General features: G+C 51.9%; 1 protein-coding gene across 1 annotated transcript; it reads left to right on the top strand.

Annotated features, from left to right (window-relative positions):
* The first annotated feature begins 462 nt into the window (after positions 1–462).
* Positions 463–14,132, top strand: Gucy2d (guanylate cyclase 2D, retinal). Its single transcript, XM_010615016.2, has 19 exons — positions 463–1,165; positions 1,270–1,574; positions 3,832–4,183; positions 4,533–4,617; positions 4,917–5,019; positions 5,388–5,489; positions 6,898–6,978; positions 8,381–8,587; positions 8,689–8,845; positions 9,241–9,390; positions 9,988–10,136; positions 10,429–10,592; positions 10,686–10,878; positions 11,120–11,294; positions 11,557–11,655; positions 11,768–11,862; positions 11,987–12,072; positions 12,254–12,364; positions 12,901–14,132. The coding sequence occupies exons 1-18, from the start codon at positions 463–465 to the stop codon at positions 12,345–12,347; spliced, it is 3,300 nt and encodes a 1,099-aa protein (XP_010613318.1). The 3' UTR covers positions 12,348–12,364; positions 12,901–14,132.
* Positions 14,133–14,716: the final 584 nt, after the last annotated feature.

Below are 14,716 nucleotides of genomic sequence, written 5' to 3'. Positions count from 1 at the left end.
AAAGGCTCAGGCCTGCTGTTGCCACACACACACACACACACACACACACACACACACACTGGGTTGTCAGGAAGACAAGGGGGATCGACCCCTGCGACCCCTCACCCGGGCCCTGGGCCTGAGCCTCAGACTTTCCGGTGAGTGCAAGGACCCCTTTCCTTAGCCTGGTCCTGTCTGAGGGTGGGTGTGGGCTTGTCGAGTCTCCAGCTACCCTCAAGACAACAACGCGGGGAACGGAGTAGGGGTGGAGGAGGATAAACAGGTGGACAATTGTTGGCAGAGGTGGCTGAAGGGGGCCTGGAGGTCGCGTTCTTGGCCCTCATCTAGTCGCCCAAGCCTGGGAGGGGGCTTAGGAAGCGATGAAACCCCATGGGTTAAGCGGATTTTGAGAAACAGGTTCCCCAGTGATCTCTGGGGTCCTCAGCCGCCCATCTTCCGCGTCTGGGTTCGCAGAAGCCGGAGATGACTGCGCGCGCCCTCCACGCGAGTGGGCTTCGCGACGCCCGCCCCGCGCCCCGCCTCCCGCGGGCCCTGCCCTGGCGGGGGCTGCTCCGGTTCCTACTCCTGCTGCTCTTCCCTCCGCCCTCTGCCTTTTCTGCCTTGTTCAAAGTAGGGGTACTGGGCCCCTGGACATGCGACCCCATCTTCGCCCGGGCGCGTCCGGATCTGGCCGCGCGTCTGGCCGCAGCCCGCCTGAACCGTGACCTTGCCCTGCAAGGCGGCCCGCGTTTCGAGGTCGTGCTGCTGCAGGAGCCTTGCCGTACGTCAGGGTCGCTGGGCGCTGTGTCCTCTGCACTTTCCCGCGTCTCAGGTCTTGTGGGCCCCGTGAACCCTGCAGCCTGCCGGCCCGCTGAACTCCTAGCCCAAGAGGCTGGGGTTGCGCTGGTGCCCTGGGGATGCCCCGGGGCGCTGGCGGCGGGCACCACGGCCCTGGCTGTGACCCCCGCCGCGGATGCTCTTTATGTCCTCCTTCGAGGCTTCCGCTGGGCGCGTGTGGCCCTGGTCACCGCCCCCCAGGACCTGTGGGTGGAGGCGGGACAGGCTCTGTCCACCGCACTGAGGGCCCGGGGCCTGCCGGTTGCTCTGGTGACGTCCATGGAGCCATCCGACCTGTCTGGAGCACGGGAGGCCCTGAGGAGAGTCCGGGAAGGGCCTAGCGTCAGAGGTAGGCTCCCCTGCAGGAGCGGGGCTGGGGTCGGTAGGCCCTGCTGTGCCAGCCGCCGGCGCAGCAGCCCCGCAGCCCCGAGAGCTGAGCCTCTGTGTTCGCAGTAGTGATCATGGTGATGCACTCAGTGCTGCTGGGAGGCGAGGAGCAGCGCTACCTACTGGAAGCCGCAGAGGAGCTAGGCTTGGTGGATGGCTCCCTGGTCTTCCTGCCCTTCGACACCCTGCACTATGCCTTGTCCCCAGGCCCGGAGGCCTTGGCTGCGCTTGCCAACAGCTCCCAGCTTCGAAGGGCCCATGACGCTGTGCTCACCCTCACACGACACTGTCCTCTGGGAGGCAGCGTGCTGGACGGCCTGCGCAGGGCCCAAGAACACCAGGAGCTGCCCCCAGACCTCAATCTGCTGCAGGTAGATGGATCATGGAGGAGGGAAGAGGGCAGGAAGTAGCCAAATTGAGAAGAGAAGGATGGAGCTAGCAGGGACAGAAAACAGCTCTATCTAGCTATTCTGGAGTTTCCAGGGTCACGCAGAGGCTAGAGTCTTACTTGGTGTATTTTAAAATACTGGGATTAGGTCCAGAGAGTAGGCAAAAAGATCTCTAAAGCCTAGCTCCAAGGAGTAGAATCTAAACTGCAACATCATTTTCAGTCTGCTCCAAAAAGAAAAACAACAAAACCCACTTCCAGAACCACTACCAATATACAGTCCACAATAAACAGCTGGTGTTCTCAAGCAAGAAAGACAGAGGATGCAGATCCAGCCGTCCTGTCTCATTCAGAGGCATTTCCTGTGGGATTTCATCTGGTGGCATAGCTTTTTAAGGGGCCTTGACATCTTGCAAGAACAGAAAGGTCGCTTACATGGCAGCTCCCATAATTAGATCCAATATTTATTCCCAACATCCAACTAATAAACAGAATTCCCTGAGTCCCCAGAATCCCAGTTCAAACCATCTATCTCTACCCCAGTCACAAAGTGGGACTAGAAACCATTAATATAGAAGGAAATTTAGACATCAATGGGCAGGAAATTATCTACCAGACAGGCCATATTCCAAGGGTATTGCATAAGAGGCTATATATCATAGGGTTTTAAATATTCCTGCCAATCCCCAGGATAATTTGGGGTAGCCACTGAAGAGAGAGGATGGGAATAGTCAATAAGAGAATATGAATCGGGGGCCAGGGATTTAGCTCAGTGGTTCTGCCACTGCCTCGAAAGCACAAGGTCCCAAGTTTGACCCCCAGGACCAAAAAAAGAGAGAGAGAGGAGAGAGAGAATATGAGTGGGACAAGATGGAGGGAGAATTGGGCAGGGGAGAAAGAAGGGTAGAGAAAGTGGAAAGAATCTCTCTTTAGTGCTCAGTGAACTAGTTGCTCACCACTAGCTGCTCAAGCCAGACCCAAGGGACTCACGGAAATTCCTCTAACTTTTTCCCTCCACATCCAGACATCAAACTATGTCTTTTACTTACTCAAAGTCATTTGAATCCATCCCCTTTCTCCATTCTCACTGTCACTGTACTGGTTCAGGCCACAGCACTTCTGTCCCAAATACCGCAACGTGATCTCCCAAATCTCTGCCTCAACTCTTCCTTGGCCCAGGTCTTCCTCAACCCAACAATCAGCTTCAGAAATCTGACAAAACCTACCAGTCAATTCCATTTTTAAAACCTCCTAGTGGCGCCTGGATGGCCTTGCTGGAGCCTGGGTTGAAGATGCTCATGACTCTATTGGATGCAGGTCTCTTCACACAGGACTCGACTCTTCCCTTCTCTTTCTTCTGTCTTCCATGAACTTCAGCTAGACTGGGCTACTTTGGGTCCCATAAAGTTGTCCTTCTCTTTTGCCTCTGAGTGGGTGCTTGTGTTACTTCCTTTTTTCTGCCACTATATAATCTAATTTTTCCCCTGAGTGTGGTCATTACTTCTGGAAACATCCTCCTGTTTCTCCAGCCTATGTTAGGGACCTTCATTCCTGTCCCCACACCCAACCCTCAGTTTCCCCTGCTTTCACTCATTGCATTGCTTCAACATATGTGTCCATCTCCCAAATAGACAAAAGGTTCCTGGAAGCAGGGATGGTCTCATACACCAACACATCTCTAGTGCTTAACATTGTGCCTGAGACTTTGAGAGATGGGAACTGGGAACAGCGCAGAGGCCCAATGAGACCGGCTGGAAACTTGGAGATGGGGACAGAAGATAGAAGCCACCCAAATGATGGGAAATGAGGTTTTTAGGTGAATGATAGATAATGAGACTAAAAGCATACACAGGGCAACCAACAAGAAGAAAGAACTCTAGGTGACAGTAAGAATCAACCAAGTATGACTGAAAGAGCCCAGTTCCTGAAGAGAGGTCCAGTTGTGGGTGGACTGAGTGGCATAGCCAATGGGAAGAAAGGAAGAGATAACTAATGGGGAGACAGAAAGAAAGAGATTGACAATGAGGAAAGGAAAAGAGACAGCCAAGAGAAGAAAAGCCCAAAGGAAGAATAGAAGAGGTATAGAATAGAATGGGATATGGAGAACCACTAACTATGAAATAGGAACAACCAGTAGTGCAGTGTTTAAAAGACCCAGTGAAAGAACAGCTGGAACCAGAGAGTTCCCATCAGTTTGTGAGCTGTGGCTCCGAGTCCTAGGCCTTACTGTGTTTCTCCAGGTTTCCCCGCTCTTTGGCACCATCTATGACTCCATCTTCTTGTTGGCTGGGGGCGTGGTGGAAGCCCAGGCCTCCTCTGGTGGTGGCCGGGTTTCTGGAGCTGCTGTGGCCCGCCACATCCAGGATGCCCACATCCTTGGGTTCTGCGGGGCCCTAGGAGGAACTGAGAAGCCCCCTTTTGTGCTGCTGGACACTGATGCAGCTGGAGACAGGCTGTTTGCCACACATATGCTGGACCCTGCCCGAGGCTTCCTGAGTTCTGCAGGGAACCTGGTGCACTTCCCTCGAGGAGGCCCAGCGCCCGGACCAGATCCCTGGTGCTGGTTTGATCCAAATGTCATCTGCAATGAAGGTGAGGACCAGTGCCTTGCTTCCACTGGGACAGTCATCAGGGATTGTCCAATTCTGAAAGAACGTCATCTTCTGTCCTGTATTTCTTCTCATGCTTTGCAGGTCCTCCTTCAACCCCAGACTTGCACAGAACCCCTCCCTTGCAGAGTCCTCAAACCCTCTGGGACCTTTTTTAACATCTGAAAACTCCCCCTTGATGAATCTGTGACTTTCCCTTTAAAGCCTGCCCTAGCTCCCATCCTCCCCATTTCCCGCAGCCTCTAGGATTTGGCATGACTGTCTGCCTCCCTAGAAGAGTGGGCCTTGTCTGACCAAGGGCCTGAGCATTCCTCCTCTCATTGTTCCTTCAGGAGTGGAGCCTGGCCTCGTCTTTCTTGGCTTCCTTCTGGTGGTAGGGTTGGGGCTCAAGGGGGCTTTCCTGGCCCACTATATGAGGTGAGTGGGGCAACTAGGCACAAGGTATCCTAGGTGGTGATCCTGCCTCTCCACCTGCCAGAATGAAATTGTGCAGCAAAGACAGCAGGCTGTGCCCTCTCAAGAGTGGACGAGGGGAGGATTTTTCTTGGGAAAGGGAATAAAGATCTTGGAGGACTGGTAGAATCCCTGAGGGCTTCTGGTTTGGCGATGGCTGCTACCCAGTTTCTCTTCCCTGACCTGTTACCATCCCTTCATCTGCTGGCCTCTTCTCATGGAACTTCATCTCCTTTGGGGGAATGACCTTCTTCTCCCTCAAGACACCGGCTTCTTCACATCCAAATGGTTTCTGGTCCCAACAAGATTATCCTGACTCCTGATGACATCACCTTCCTTCAGCCACAAGGGGGCAGCTCTCGAAAGGTGGGGAAAACGGAGCCTGTAGCTTGATGTCTTCTCCCTGTATGTATGTATATTTGATTCCTTTCTTGAACCAGCCCTCATTCCAACCTCCTAATTTGGAAGCCTGGTTTCTGCCCCTTCCCCCAGGTCCTATCTTTGAGGAGTAATTTCATCTATGCAACAGTGGTGACAGACTTTGTCCTGGCTACTTTCCTAGGGTGATGTGAGGGTCCAGTAAGACCATGAATGTTTGTGAAGTGCTGTGCTGTTGGAAAGTTATGCCATTATCATGTTCTCTAATTGAAATTTCTTCCTGTCCCCCTTTTAGTCTACAAAACTCAGCCTGACCTCAATCCAGAATTCTAACCCGAGAGCATATTCTCCCCTAGGTGGTCCAGGGAAGTCGGTCAAGTCTGGCCACTCACAGTGTGTCAGACATTCATAGCATCCCCAGCCAGCCCCTGGAAAGCTCCAGCATTGGTCTCTATGAGGTGAGCCTGACCCCTTGTCATGTTTCATTCTACTCCAGTAGGAAGAGTGGTACAGGAATGCCCAGGCAGAGAAGAGGCACTCTCAGTGGAGGCATGTCAAATCATGCAGGCCAGGAAAGGGGATGAGAGCCAGGAAGGACCTAGGGAAAGGTCATGGATTGTTCAATCCTGACCTGATTCCACATTTGGGAATTCTCTCTGCTGCAGGATTTTCCTCTAGCCATGATCCAGGCAATGGCTCCTCAAAGGCCAGTCATGGGGACTCAGAAGCTGGTGTGGCCACTAAGGACATTCCTGCCACGTTGGGAGCTCCTGGACCTGCCTACTCAGTATTTTCACCCAATTTAGATGAGACTCGGGAAAAGCAGGCCCTAGAGCAGGAAAAGAAAAGAAGAAAAGAGCATTAGGACACTAACTGAAAGAGAGTCATCTTCTGTCCTGTATTTCTCCTCATGCACCAGAAAATCTGAAATTGGTAGGGGGGATGGGAGAAAATGAGAAGAGATTCAGATAGAGCCTAGAGATAGCTCAGCTAATCAAGAGCAGAGGGGAGATTCAGAGGTCCAGAGCTCCAGGTCATTGAGAGAGTGCAGAAGTTCCTGCTAAGTCCTCTGGAGAGCATCTTGACAATTTCTAAGGGGCACAACTGTCATTTTGGGCTCTTCATCATATGGGATTACCCTGTGCCTTGAAGACTGTTTAGTTTCTCTTATCTGTGGCCCTGATCCCTAACTGCAGCTTTTGTGATGTTAACAATGTCCCCACATGTATTTCCAAATGTTATTTACAGGTCAATACCAAACCGACAAAACTCCCTTCTAATCTAAACCCTTTACCTATAGATAGAACCACTTATATAATCTGCAAGGGCAAGGGCAAAATAAGACATGGAAGCCCCTTGTTCATTCAAGATGACAGCAGCGGATCACTGAACTGAGCTGGGGCCCTGACTTGGGTGTGTGTCCTCACAAATAACTGAGGACAGTAAGGCCCAAAGCTGGGGACACGGGGAGCTGCCTATATTCCACAGATGGTTTACAATAAAGCCTGATCTTCCCAGATGCCTGCTTCACAGCAAAGTGCTCTGTCACCACAAGGGGTGATGAGAGCTGTGATGTCAATGACATTTGTAATTGTAAAAATTCACTTTTGCGGGGCTATAGATGTTTCCTGGGGTGGTGACACCTATCTGGGCTCTTTGCATCTCTTTTTCCTAGAGATGGGCTCTCACCCAATTAGCAATGAAGCAGACAGACAGCAAGCTCCTTACTCCTGGTGGCTTCTGTCTTGTGGGAGAGGTGTTCTAGGACAATGGACGGATGGACATGTGGGCTTCCAAGCTTCTTGCCTTGTGGGACTTTGGTTCCCAAGAAGACTTAGTTCCCAAGCCCTATCCTCTCTGCTGCAGGGAGACTGGGTCTGGCTGAAGAAATTCTCAGGGGATCATCACATAGCTATCCGCTCAGCGACCAAGATGGCCTTCTCCAAGGTGAGGGTTCAGATGCGATGGGGTATGGGGTGACCGTCGACTTCTCCCTTCTTGCCTCCTTTTTGCAACAGGATACTTGTTAAGCATTCCCTCCACTCTAGAGCAGATAGCCCATTTTTCTCTCCTGTGGTACAAGTTCTTTCCTTTGATGTTCTTATCACAACTTATTTGTGATAAATTACATGTTAATTTATTGCATAACTTACTAGTTCATCAGTGGGCCATCTTATTTATCTACCTCTCTCATAGACTGCAAGCTAAGTTAGGACTTTGCTGTGTCATACCCAACACCCAGCACAGGATTTGGAATATTAGACTCAGTAAATATCTGTTAAGTGAATGGTAGAAAATTTAAAAATGAGTTTCCACTTTTGCCTGACCACTAGCCATATCAATGCATACTGAATAAAGTGGATAATTAGCAAAGAGATAACAGACTGCTTATTCTGGTTATTTTGACCTTAATGTTCCTCTTTTTGCCCAGTACTAAGCAGTGTTGGTCTGGCCTTCTCAGAAGCTTCCTTCAGGAGCTCATGGTCACAGCTGGAAAATGACTTACGTGGACTGCTAAATCCCTTTTAGCACCATGTGCTTAAAATGAAAAAGAAAAGCCCCTTACTGGGCCTGTGGACTCAAAAGAGAGAGAGAGAGAGAGAGAGAGAGCACCACTCAGCTGATTACTCTATTTTTCCAGCAAGCAAGGGGACTCTGGCCTGCCAAGTGGGTATGGCCTTATTGATGACCCCTCCATAACCTTGGCTTGACTGCTCAGTTCTGTCTTTCCCTAACTCAGGGAAGGTGGGAGTCTCAGACACATCTTTCACAACAGTGAAACAACACCAAGCAAAGCAACCTCTGGCCAGGCTGCAGGACAAGCCATGTCCCCTGTGCTCTGGAAGTAACACAGCTTCTCTTTCTGGTTCTCCCCACAGACTGTAACCTCAGGGACCAGTAATTAGTACTTTCCTGTCAGGTGGGAGCAGTTCAAAAATTTTATGGCTAATAAATCAGATCCTACCTGGGTCCTGATCACCAGTGCTAGGTTGACTTTCTAGTCATGACTTTGAGACCAGCCATATTCAATATTGGAACAATGGCCTTTGACTTTAGTGTTTTCTAAAGACATAAATATCTGAAGAATGTCCTCCCCCACACTCCACACTCTCCGGGCCATTTCATTCACCATTTTTACCCCATCTTTCCCATTTGGATACTCAAAAACAGACACTGGAAGGCTAGGGGTGTGGTTCAACAGTAGAGTGTTTGCCTATCATGTACCATGCCTCGGGATTCATCCCGTATGGAAAAACAAAAACAAAAAAACTTCACGGGGCATTGAATATCAGCCTCCTCCCCACCCAGCCTCTAGGACAGAAAATGCCCATCAACTTTCCATTCTCAGCTGCGGGAGCTCCGGCACGAGAACGTGGCCCTCTACTTGGGGCTTTTCCTGGCGAGGGCAACAGACAGCCCTGCGGAGACCGGGGAGCGCGTGCTGGCCGTGGTCTCAGAGCACTGTGCTCGCGGCTCCCTCCATGACCTCCTTGCCCGGAGAGATATAAAGTTGGACTGGATGTTCAAGTCCTCCCTCCTGCTGGACCTCATCAAAGTGGGTGTGGGTGTGGGGATGGAAGTGGGGTCCTGCGGGCGGGGACGAGGGGGTAGGAGGGCCGAGGGGCCGAGGCTACCTCTTCTCCCACCCCTTCCAAGGGAATGAGGTATCTGCACCATCGCTGCGTGGCTCACGGGCGGCTTAAATCACGAAACTGCGTGGTGGACGGTCGGTTCGTGCTCAAGGTCACAGACCACGGCCACGGGCGACTGCTGGAAGCGCAGAGGGTGTTACCGGAGCCCCCCAACGCGGAGGGTAGGAGTCCCGGCTGAGGGCATCCTCCAGGATCCCCATCATTCTCCCCTCCCTTCCTCCTCCTCCCCATTCCACACCCATCGGCACGACTGCCGCTGTGGAAAAGGCCGTTTGACCCCGAGACATTCAGAAGGTGGGCTCGTGTTGGGAGGCCGGGAGTTGCTAGCGGGTGAGTGTGCTTAGGTGTGGGGGCGTGGCCTAAGGGCGGGGTTTGTTCTAGGAGGCGGAGTCTTTCCCGCCTCCATTTACTTGAGGGCGTGGCCTACTTGTGAGGGCGGGACTTTCTCTAAAACCGCCTTGAGTTTCCAGTAGTTCGCAAGGGTAGAGGTCGTGGGCTTTTTCGTGAGGATGGCGGTCTGTCCCCAGCGCTCCCACGGCCCTTCCTGCATCCCCAGATCAGCTGTGGACAGCCCCCGAGCTGCTTCGGGATCCGGCCCTGGAGCGCCGGGGAACTCTCGCTGGCGACGTCTTTAGCCTGGGCATCATTATGCAGGAGGTCGTGTGCCGCAGCGCCCCCTACGCCATGCTGGAGTTGACGCCAGAGGGTAAGGCGAGTTCCGGCCAAAGAGGCACCTTACAGTTAGGACAGAGCCAGGTTGGGTCCTGCCCCAGTGATGAGATTTAATTAAGTAGGGTCTCCCTTAAAACTCCCTTAAAGGTTCAGGACAGTGGAAAGTCAAGCATCAAGATAAGTGAAGAGTGAATGTCCCTGAGCTGACCTCAATAGCTTCTGTCCTGGACCCAACTTACTTCCTCATCAGACAGAGCAGGTTCCTCTGGTTTCATGTCTTAGGGAGGCAGCAGGGGAAGAAAGAAATGGGTAACAAATCCATCCCACTTGATTCAAATCCAAATTACTCATCTGTAGGACTCTGATCTACAAGCTAATTCACCCTAAGCTTTACTTTTCTTGCATACAATCAGTGTTAGTTTCTTTGTGTCATTCGATTGACCTCAGAGGTTCAAGGACCTCTGTTACTCCTAGTGACCTCCTTCCACACTAATCACCCTCCTCGTCCACTGAAGCTCTGATTTAAAGGACCCTATGTCAGTCCCCATCTTAGACTTAAACAGTCAGGCCAGGGTCAGAGGTGGCTTTTGTTCTTGGGTGCCCTCCCCTCACAGTCCCCTCATGCCTCCAGAAGTGATACAGAGGGTACAGAGCCCCCCTCCACTGTGTCGGCCCTTCGTCTCCATGGACCAGGCACCCATGGAGTGCATCAAGCTGATGGCACAATGCTGGTCAGAGCAGCCAGAACTTCGGCCTTCCATGGACCACATCTTTGACCTGGTCAGGGGCTGGGAGTGGGCAAGGGCTGGGATGGCCCCTGGGATCCCAGATGTCAAAGCCTGAACTGGCTTCAGAGCCTTGTCAATTCCTAGCTGAGAGCAACTACCCCTGGGAAGTATCATTTCCCATTTGCCTCTAAAAAACACAATATCAAGCACCCCAGGGGTGCTTGATCATTAGAAGATAAATGGTGTTTGTGGGGGGGTAGAAATATAGCCCCATGAGGGGGCCCGTGAAAGGACCATGGCAGCCCAGGTCTTCAGCAGCTCTACCAGCTTCTGCCTTCTACCAGTTCAAAGGCATCAACAAGGGTCGGAAGATGAACATCATTGATTCAATGCTTCGAATGTTAGAGCAATACTCCAGCAACCTGGAGGACCTGATCCGGGAGCGCACAGAAGAGCTAGAGCAGGAAAAGCAGAAGACAGACCGTTTGCTCACACAGATGCTGCCTCCGTGGGTGCCAGTTTGGAGAGGGATGGGTGGAGGGGGCAGCTGAAGCCCAGCCAGACTTAGCCTCCATATGACCCCACTGCCTGGCATGCCTAGATCTGTGGCTGAGGCCCTGAAGATGGGAACACCTGTAGAACCAGAGTATTTTGAAGAGGTGACACTGTACTTCAGTGACATCGTGGGCTTCACCACCATCTCAGCCATGAGTGAGCCCATTGAGGTGGTGGACCTGCTCAATGACCTCTACACTCTATTTGATGCCATCATTGGTTCCCACGATGTCTATAAGGTGGAGTGTGCACAGGACAAGACCTCCTGACTGTCAGTTCACCTGCCCCAGCTCCCAGCACACCTGCCCTAGGCCATAGCCCAATCCTCTTTCCCAGCCTTCTGTCCTACTTTCTTTCTCCAGTCCCAGCTTGGGCCCTTCCTCAGAGCCTAGCTCCCTGGATGTCTGACACTGGACACTCACTTTGTGTGTCGGGAGAGGGGTGTGCTCCACCCTGAGTTTGCACAATTCCTTCCCCCAGGTGGAGACAATTGGGGATGCCTATATGGTGGCCTCAGGGCTGCCCCAGAGGAATGGGCAGCGGCATGCTGCAGAGATTGCCAACATGTCTCTGGACATCCTCAGTGCAGTGGGCTCTTTCCGCATGCGCCATATGCCAGAGGTGCCCGTGCGCATCCGCATTGGCCTGCACTCAGGTAGCTCTCCGCCCTCCGGGCTTCTAAACCCGTCTCCCTCTTCAGGGCTCCAGATTCATTCTACAGGAGGCCTTGTTGAAGTGGGCAGGGAGCTTTCCTTGAAGAAAATGCAATTGAGTGTTAATTTGGGAAGCTGGTGGAGATATGAGGGGCTTAGAGTGTAAAGTATGGTCTTCCAAGGCCCTAGATACAACCCAGCTGCTGGGCACCATTATCTTTAGTCCAGGCCCCACCTACCAGCCAACCCTGTGCATCTCCACAGGCCCGTGTGTGGCGGGCGTGGTGGGCCTCACCATGCCACGATACTGCCTGTTTGGGGACACGGTCAACACTGCCTCGCGCATGGAGTCCACTGGGCTTCGTGAGTGTGTCGGGGACTCAAGGAGTTGGGGGAGGCGGAGCCCGAGGGTGGAAAAATCCAGGAGGGGAACATGCCAAGTGACTCCACAGCTCCGTGTCCCCCACTGCACCAGCTTACCGCATTCACGTGAACTTGAGCACTGTGCGGATTCTCCACGCTCTGGACCAAGGCTTCCAGATAGAGCTGCGCGGACGCACCGAGCTGAAGGTGAGGCAGGGCCGGCTCCAACCCCTAGGGATCCGGAGTTTCTGGGTTCCACTTAGACCTACAGATTCCGCATCCCTTACCCAAGTCTGCCTAAGTCTCCCCTCCCTCCGCTGTGTCTCTCCAGGGCAAGGGCGTTGAGGACACGTACTGGCTGGTGGGCAGACTCGGCTTTAACAAGCCCCTCCCCAAACCGCCTGACCTGAAGCCAGGGTGAGGAGGGACTGCCTTGCTCCAACTGGGTGAAAGACGAAGAAATGGAGGGCTGAGTGCATCCCTTCATCCCTTTTTCCTTTGAGCTTTGGGTCTGACCTTGGCGCAACACCAAACAGCATTACCTAGGCAGTCCTGGTCCCCATTCCTCTTCCCTGAGGCTGCCTCCTCCTCTCTGCAGGGCCAGTAACCATGGCATCAGCCTGCAAGAGATTCCTCCTGAGCAGTTCCAGAAGCTGCAAAAGGCTAGGCCGGGCCAATTCTCAGGGAAGTGAGGCCCGGCGCTGGACAGGTGCTGCTCTCCCCCTCAGACTCCAGCCACCTCTAGAGAATGCTTCCTAAAGACAGGGCTTCTTCCACAGCCCCAAGGCCTAGCCCTGCCTACAAAAAGCCCCACCCACACCAGGTGTCCCAACCCTGAGTTACCTTGCCCAGGCTGGTTCTTAAACCCAGGGATTTCACCAGGAGGGAAGCACCTGCTGCAGGATACTGGTTTGGTAGGTCTGGAGTGGTCCAGCAATCCAAGTGTAGGAAATCCTGTAGTTGTCACTTCCTTTGACTTCTCCCTTGATCCCACCTCCTCCTCCACAGCATAAGCCATGCCTACTCAGGATGATTCTGAAGCTGTGCACTGCACAAGAGACAGAGCTCTAGGGGGCAACACTGGCTAGAGGAGAGTGTGAAAGTTGTCCCTGGAGTTTTGTTAGAGCAGAAGTCCTGCCCACTATCCTCCTTCAAGGACCTGAGACCCACGGCCCTCCCCTTTCTAGGTGAGCCCCCATGACTCCTTTCCTCCACTTCCCTCTCAAAGATTCCTTTTCCCCTTAGGACTACTCTGGAAAGCCCTTCTCCTGAAAGTTGCTGCTATGTGTGATTGAAAGTTGGGCCTTTACCAGTGGCTTCTGTCCAGCTCTGCCTCCAAGGATTCTGAGTCTTTACAAAACCATCTGCAAACCATCTGTGTGGCCTTGGGAAGGTCTCGTTGGATCTTCAGACTTGTGTACCCTTCAACAGTGGAATGACAGGGACCTAAGCGATTTTCACAGACCCGCCCTGCCCTGACTGTTGGACTTCAGAGTGGCTGGCCTTGGGATATACAACACTGGCATATGTGGACACTTATGGGGTCCCAATTCTTAGGGGCTCTGAGCCCACCAGGGGATGTTGGAGTGAGGTGTTCTCCACTTCCCAGAGCCTCTCAGGGGCCCAGGAAGGGATCTGGGGTGGCCACTCCAGAGGAGTTGGAGGCCCCCTGTTCCATTGAGGCATTGGTGGTCATGTGGCCTGGGGAGGCTGGGGCTTCTGTTTAGCCTGGAAACTCCCATTTCCAGTGCCCTCTAGTCAGAAACTGGCTCCTGCAGTGGATAAAACCAAGTCACTTGCTCACGTGCAGAGAGAATCTTTCTTTGAGGTTTTGGGGAAAGGAAATTAAACTGTACCAACCTTTACTAACCAGAACAGTGGAAGAATAGGAGTATTCTCTGTTTAACTGTGAGCTCCTGAGCAGACATTTGGACAGAAAGTCTTCTCTGCTTAGATCTTTGCAACAACACTCAGTCCTGGCAAGTGCCCCTGGAGTTCTTTTGTGGAACTCTGATGCCTAGGCTCTGGCATATTTGATTGTTGGTGTTCTTTGCCACAGACCTGGAAGAAGTTAGTGGTAGCTGCAGCAGCACTCAGTAGGTAGTGAGTGTTCAGTCCCTGAAGGTGAGCAAACAGAACTGGAGGCATTATTGACAAGTTGTGACAGAGGGAATTCCTAGGTGAAAGAATGAAGTAAGTCCTCATTACAGAAAGTGTGGCTCATGGGGCAGCATCATTACCTGGGAACTTGTTAGAAATGCAGAATCTTAGGTCCCACCCAGACCTGCTGAATAATAACCTGAATGACAAGATCCTTCAAACTACTGTAGGAACATCGAACTGAATGTAGGATTCCTAAATCTCAGAATCTCTACAATTTCATAAAAGTAACACAGGAAGCTAGCCACTAGACTTGTCTTATTTAGCTTATGGGGTGTTTTTGTTTTGAGCTAACATTTAAAATTAATTCTAAATTAAATCAGTATATTTTAAAAGTCTTTACAGGGCTGGGGATTTAGCTCAGTGGTGCTGCCACCTGCCTTGATAAGCGAAAGGTCCCAAGTTTAATCCCAGGTACAAAATAAATAAATAAATAAATAAAAGTTTTTACAGACATCTCTCATTATCCACAGGGGACTGGTTCTAGGACTCCTGTGGATATCGAAATCCTTAGATGCTCAAGTCCCATACATAAAATAACATAGTATTGACACAGAGCCTATGCACTTCTCCTGTATCCTTTAAACCATCTCTAGATTACTTAATACCTGATGCCATGTAAATGTCATGTGAATACTCACTATACTGCATTGTTCAGAGACTATGACAAGAAAATATTTCCACATGTGCCACCACTGTAGACCTAACTACATAGTAGATGATACACAGTTGGTTGAATCTGTGGATACAGCACCAGTGGATACTTGGGGTTCACTGTACCAAATTTCCTTCCTTTCCTGCAATCAAAAGCTTCAAGTAAGGCTCGCATCACCCCTCAGCCACATCAAGGAGCTGTTTGCTTCACTCCAGGATTTCACACTTCGTTCTCAGGGGCCTCACT

Source organism: Fukomys damarensis, unplaced genomic scaffold, assembly GCF_012274545.1.
Source record: "Fukomys damarensis isolate Sample0158 unplaced genomic scaffold, DMR_v1.0_HiC HiC_scaffold_13, whole genome shotgun sequence".
NCBI lineage: Eukaryota > Metazoa > Chordata > Mammalia > Rodentia > Bathyergidae > Fukomys > Fukomys damarensis.
The sequence above is the reverse complement of the archived record's forward strand: the minus strand, read 5'-3'. Positions and strand labels throughout refer to the sequence as shown.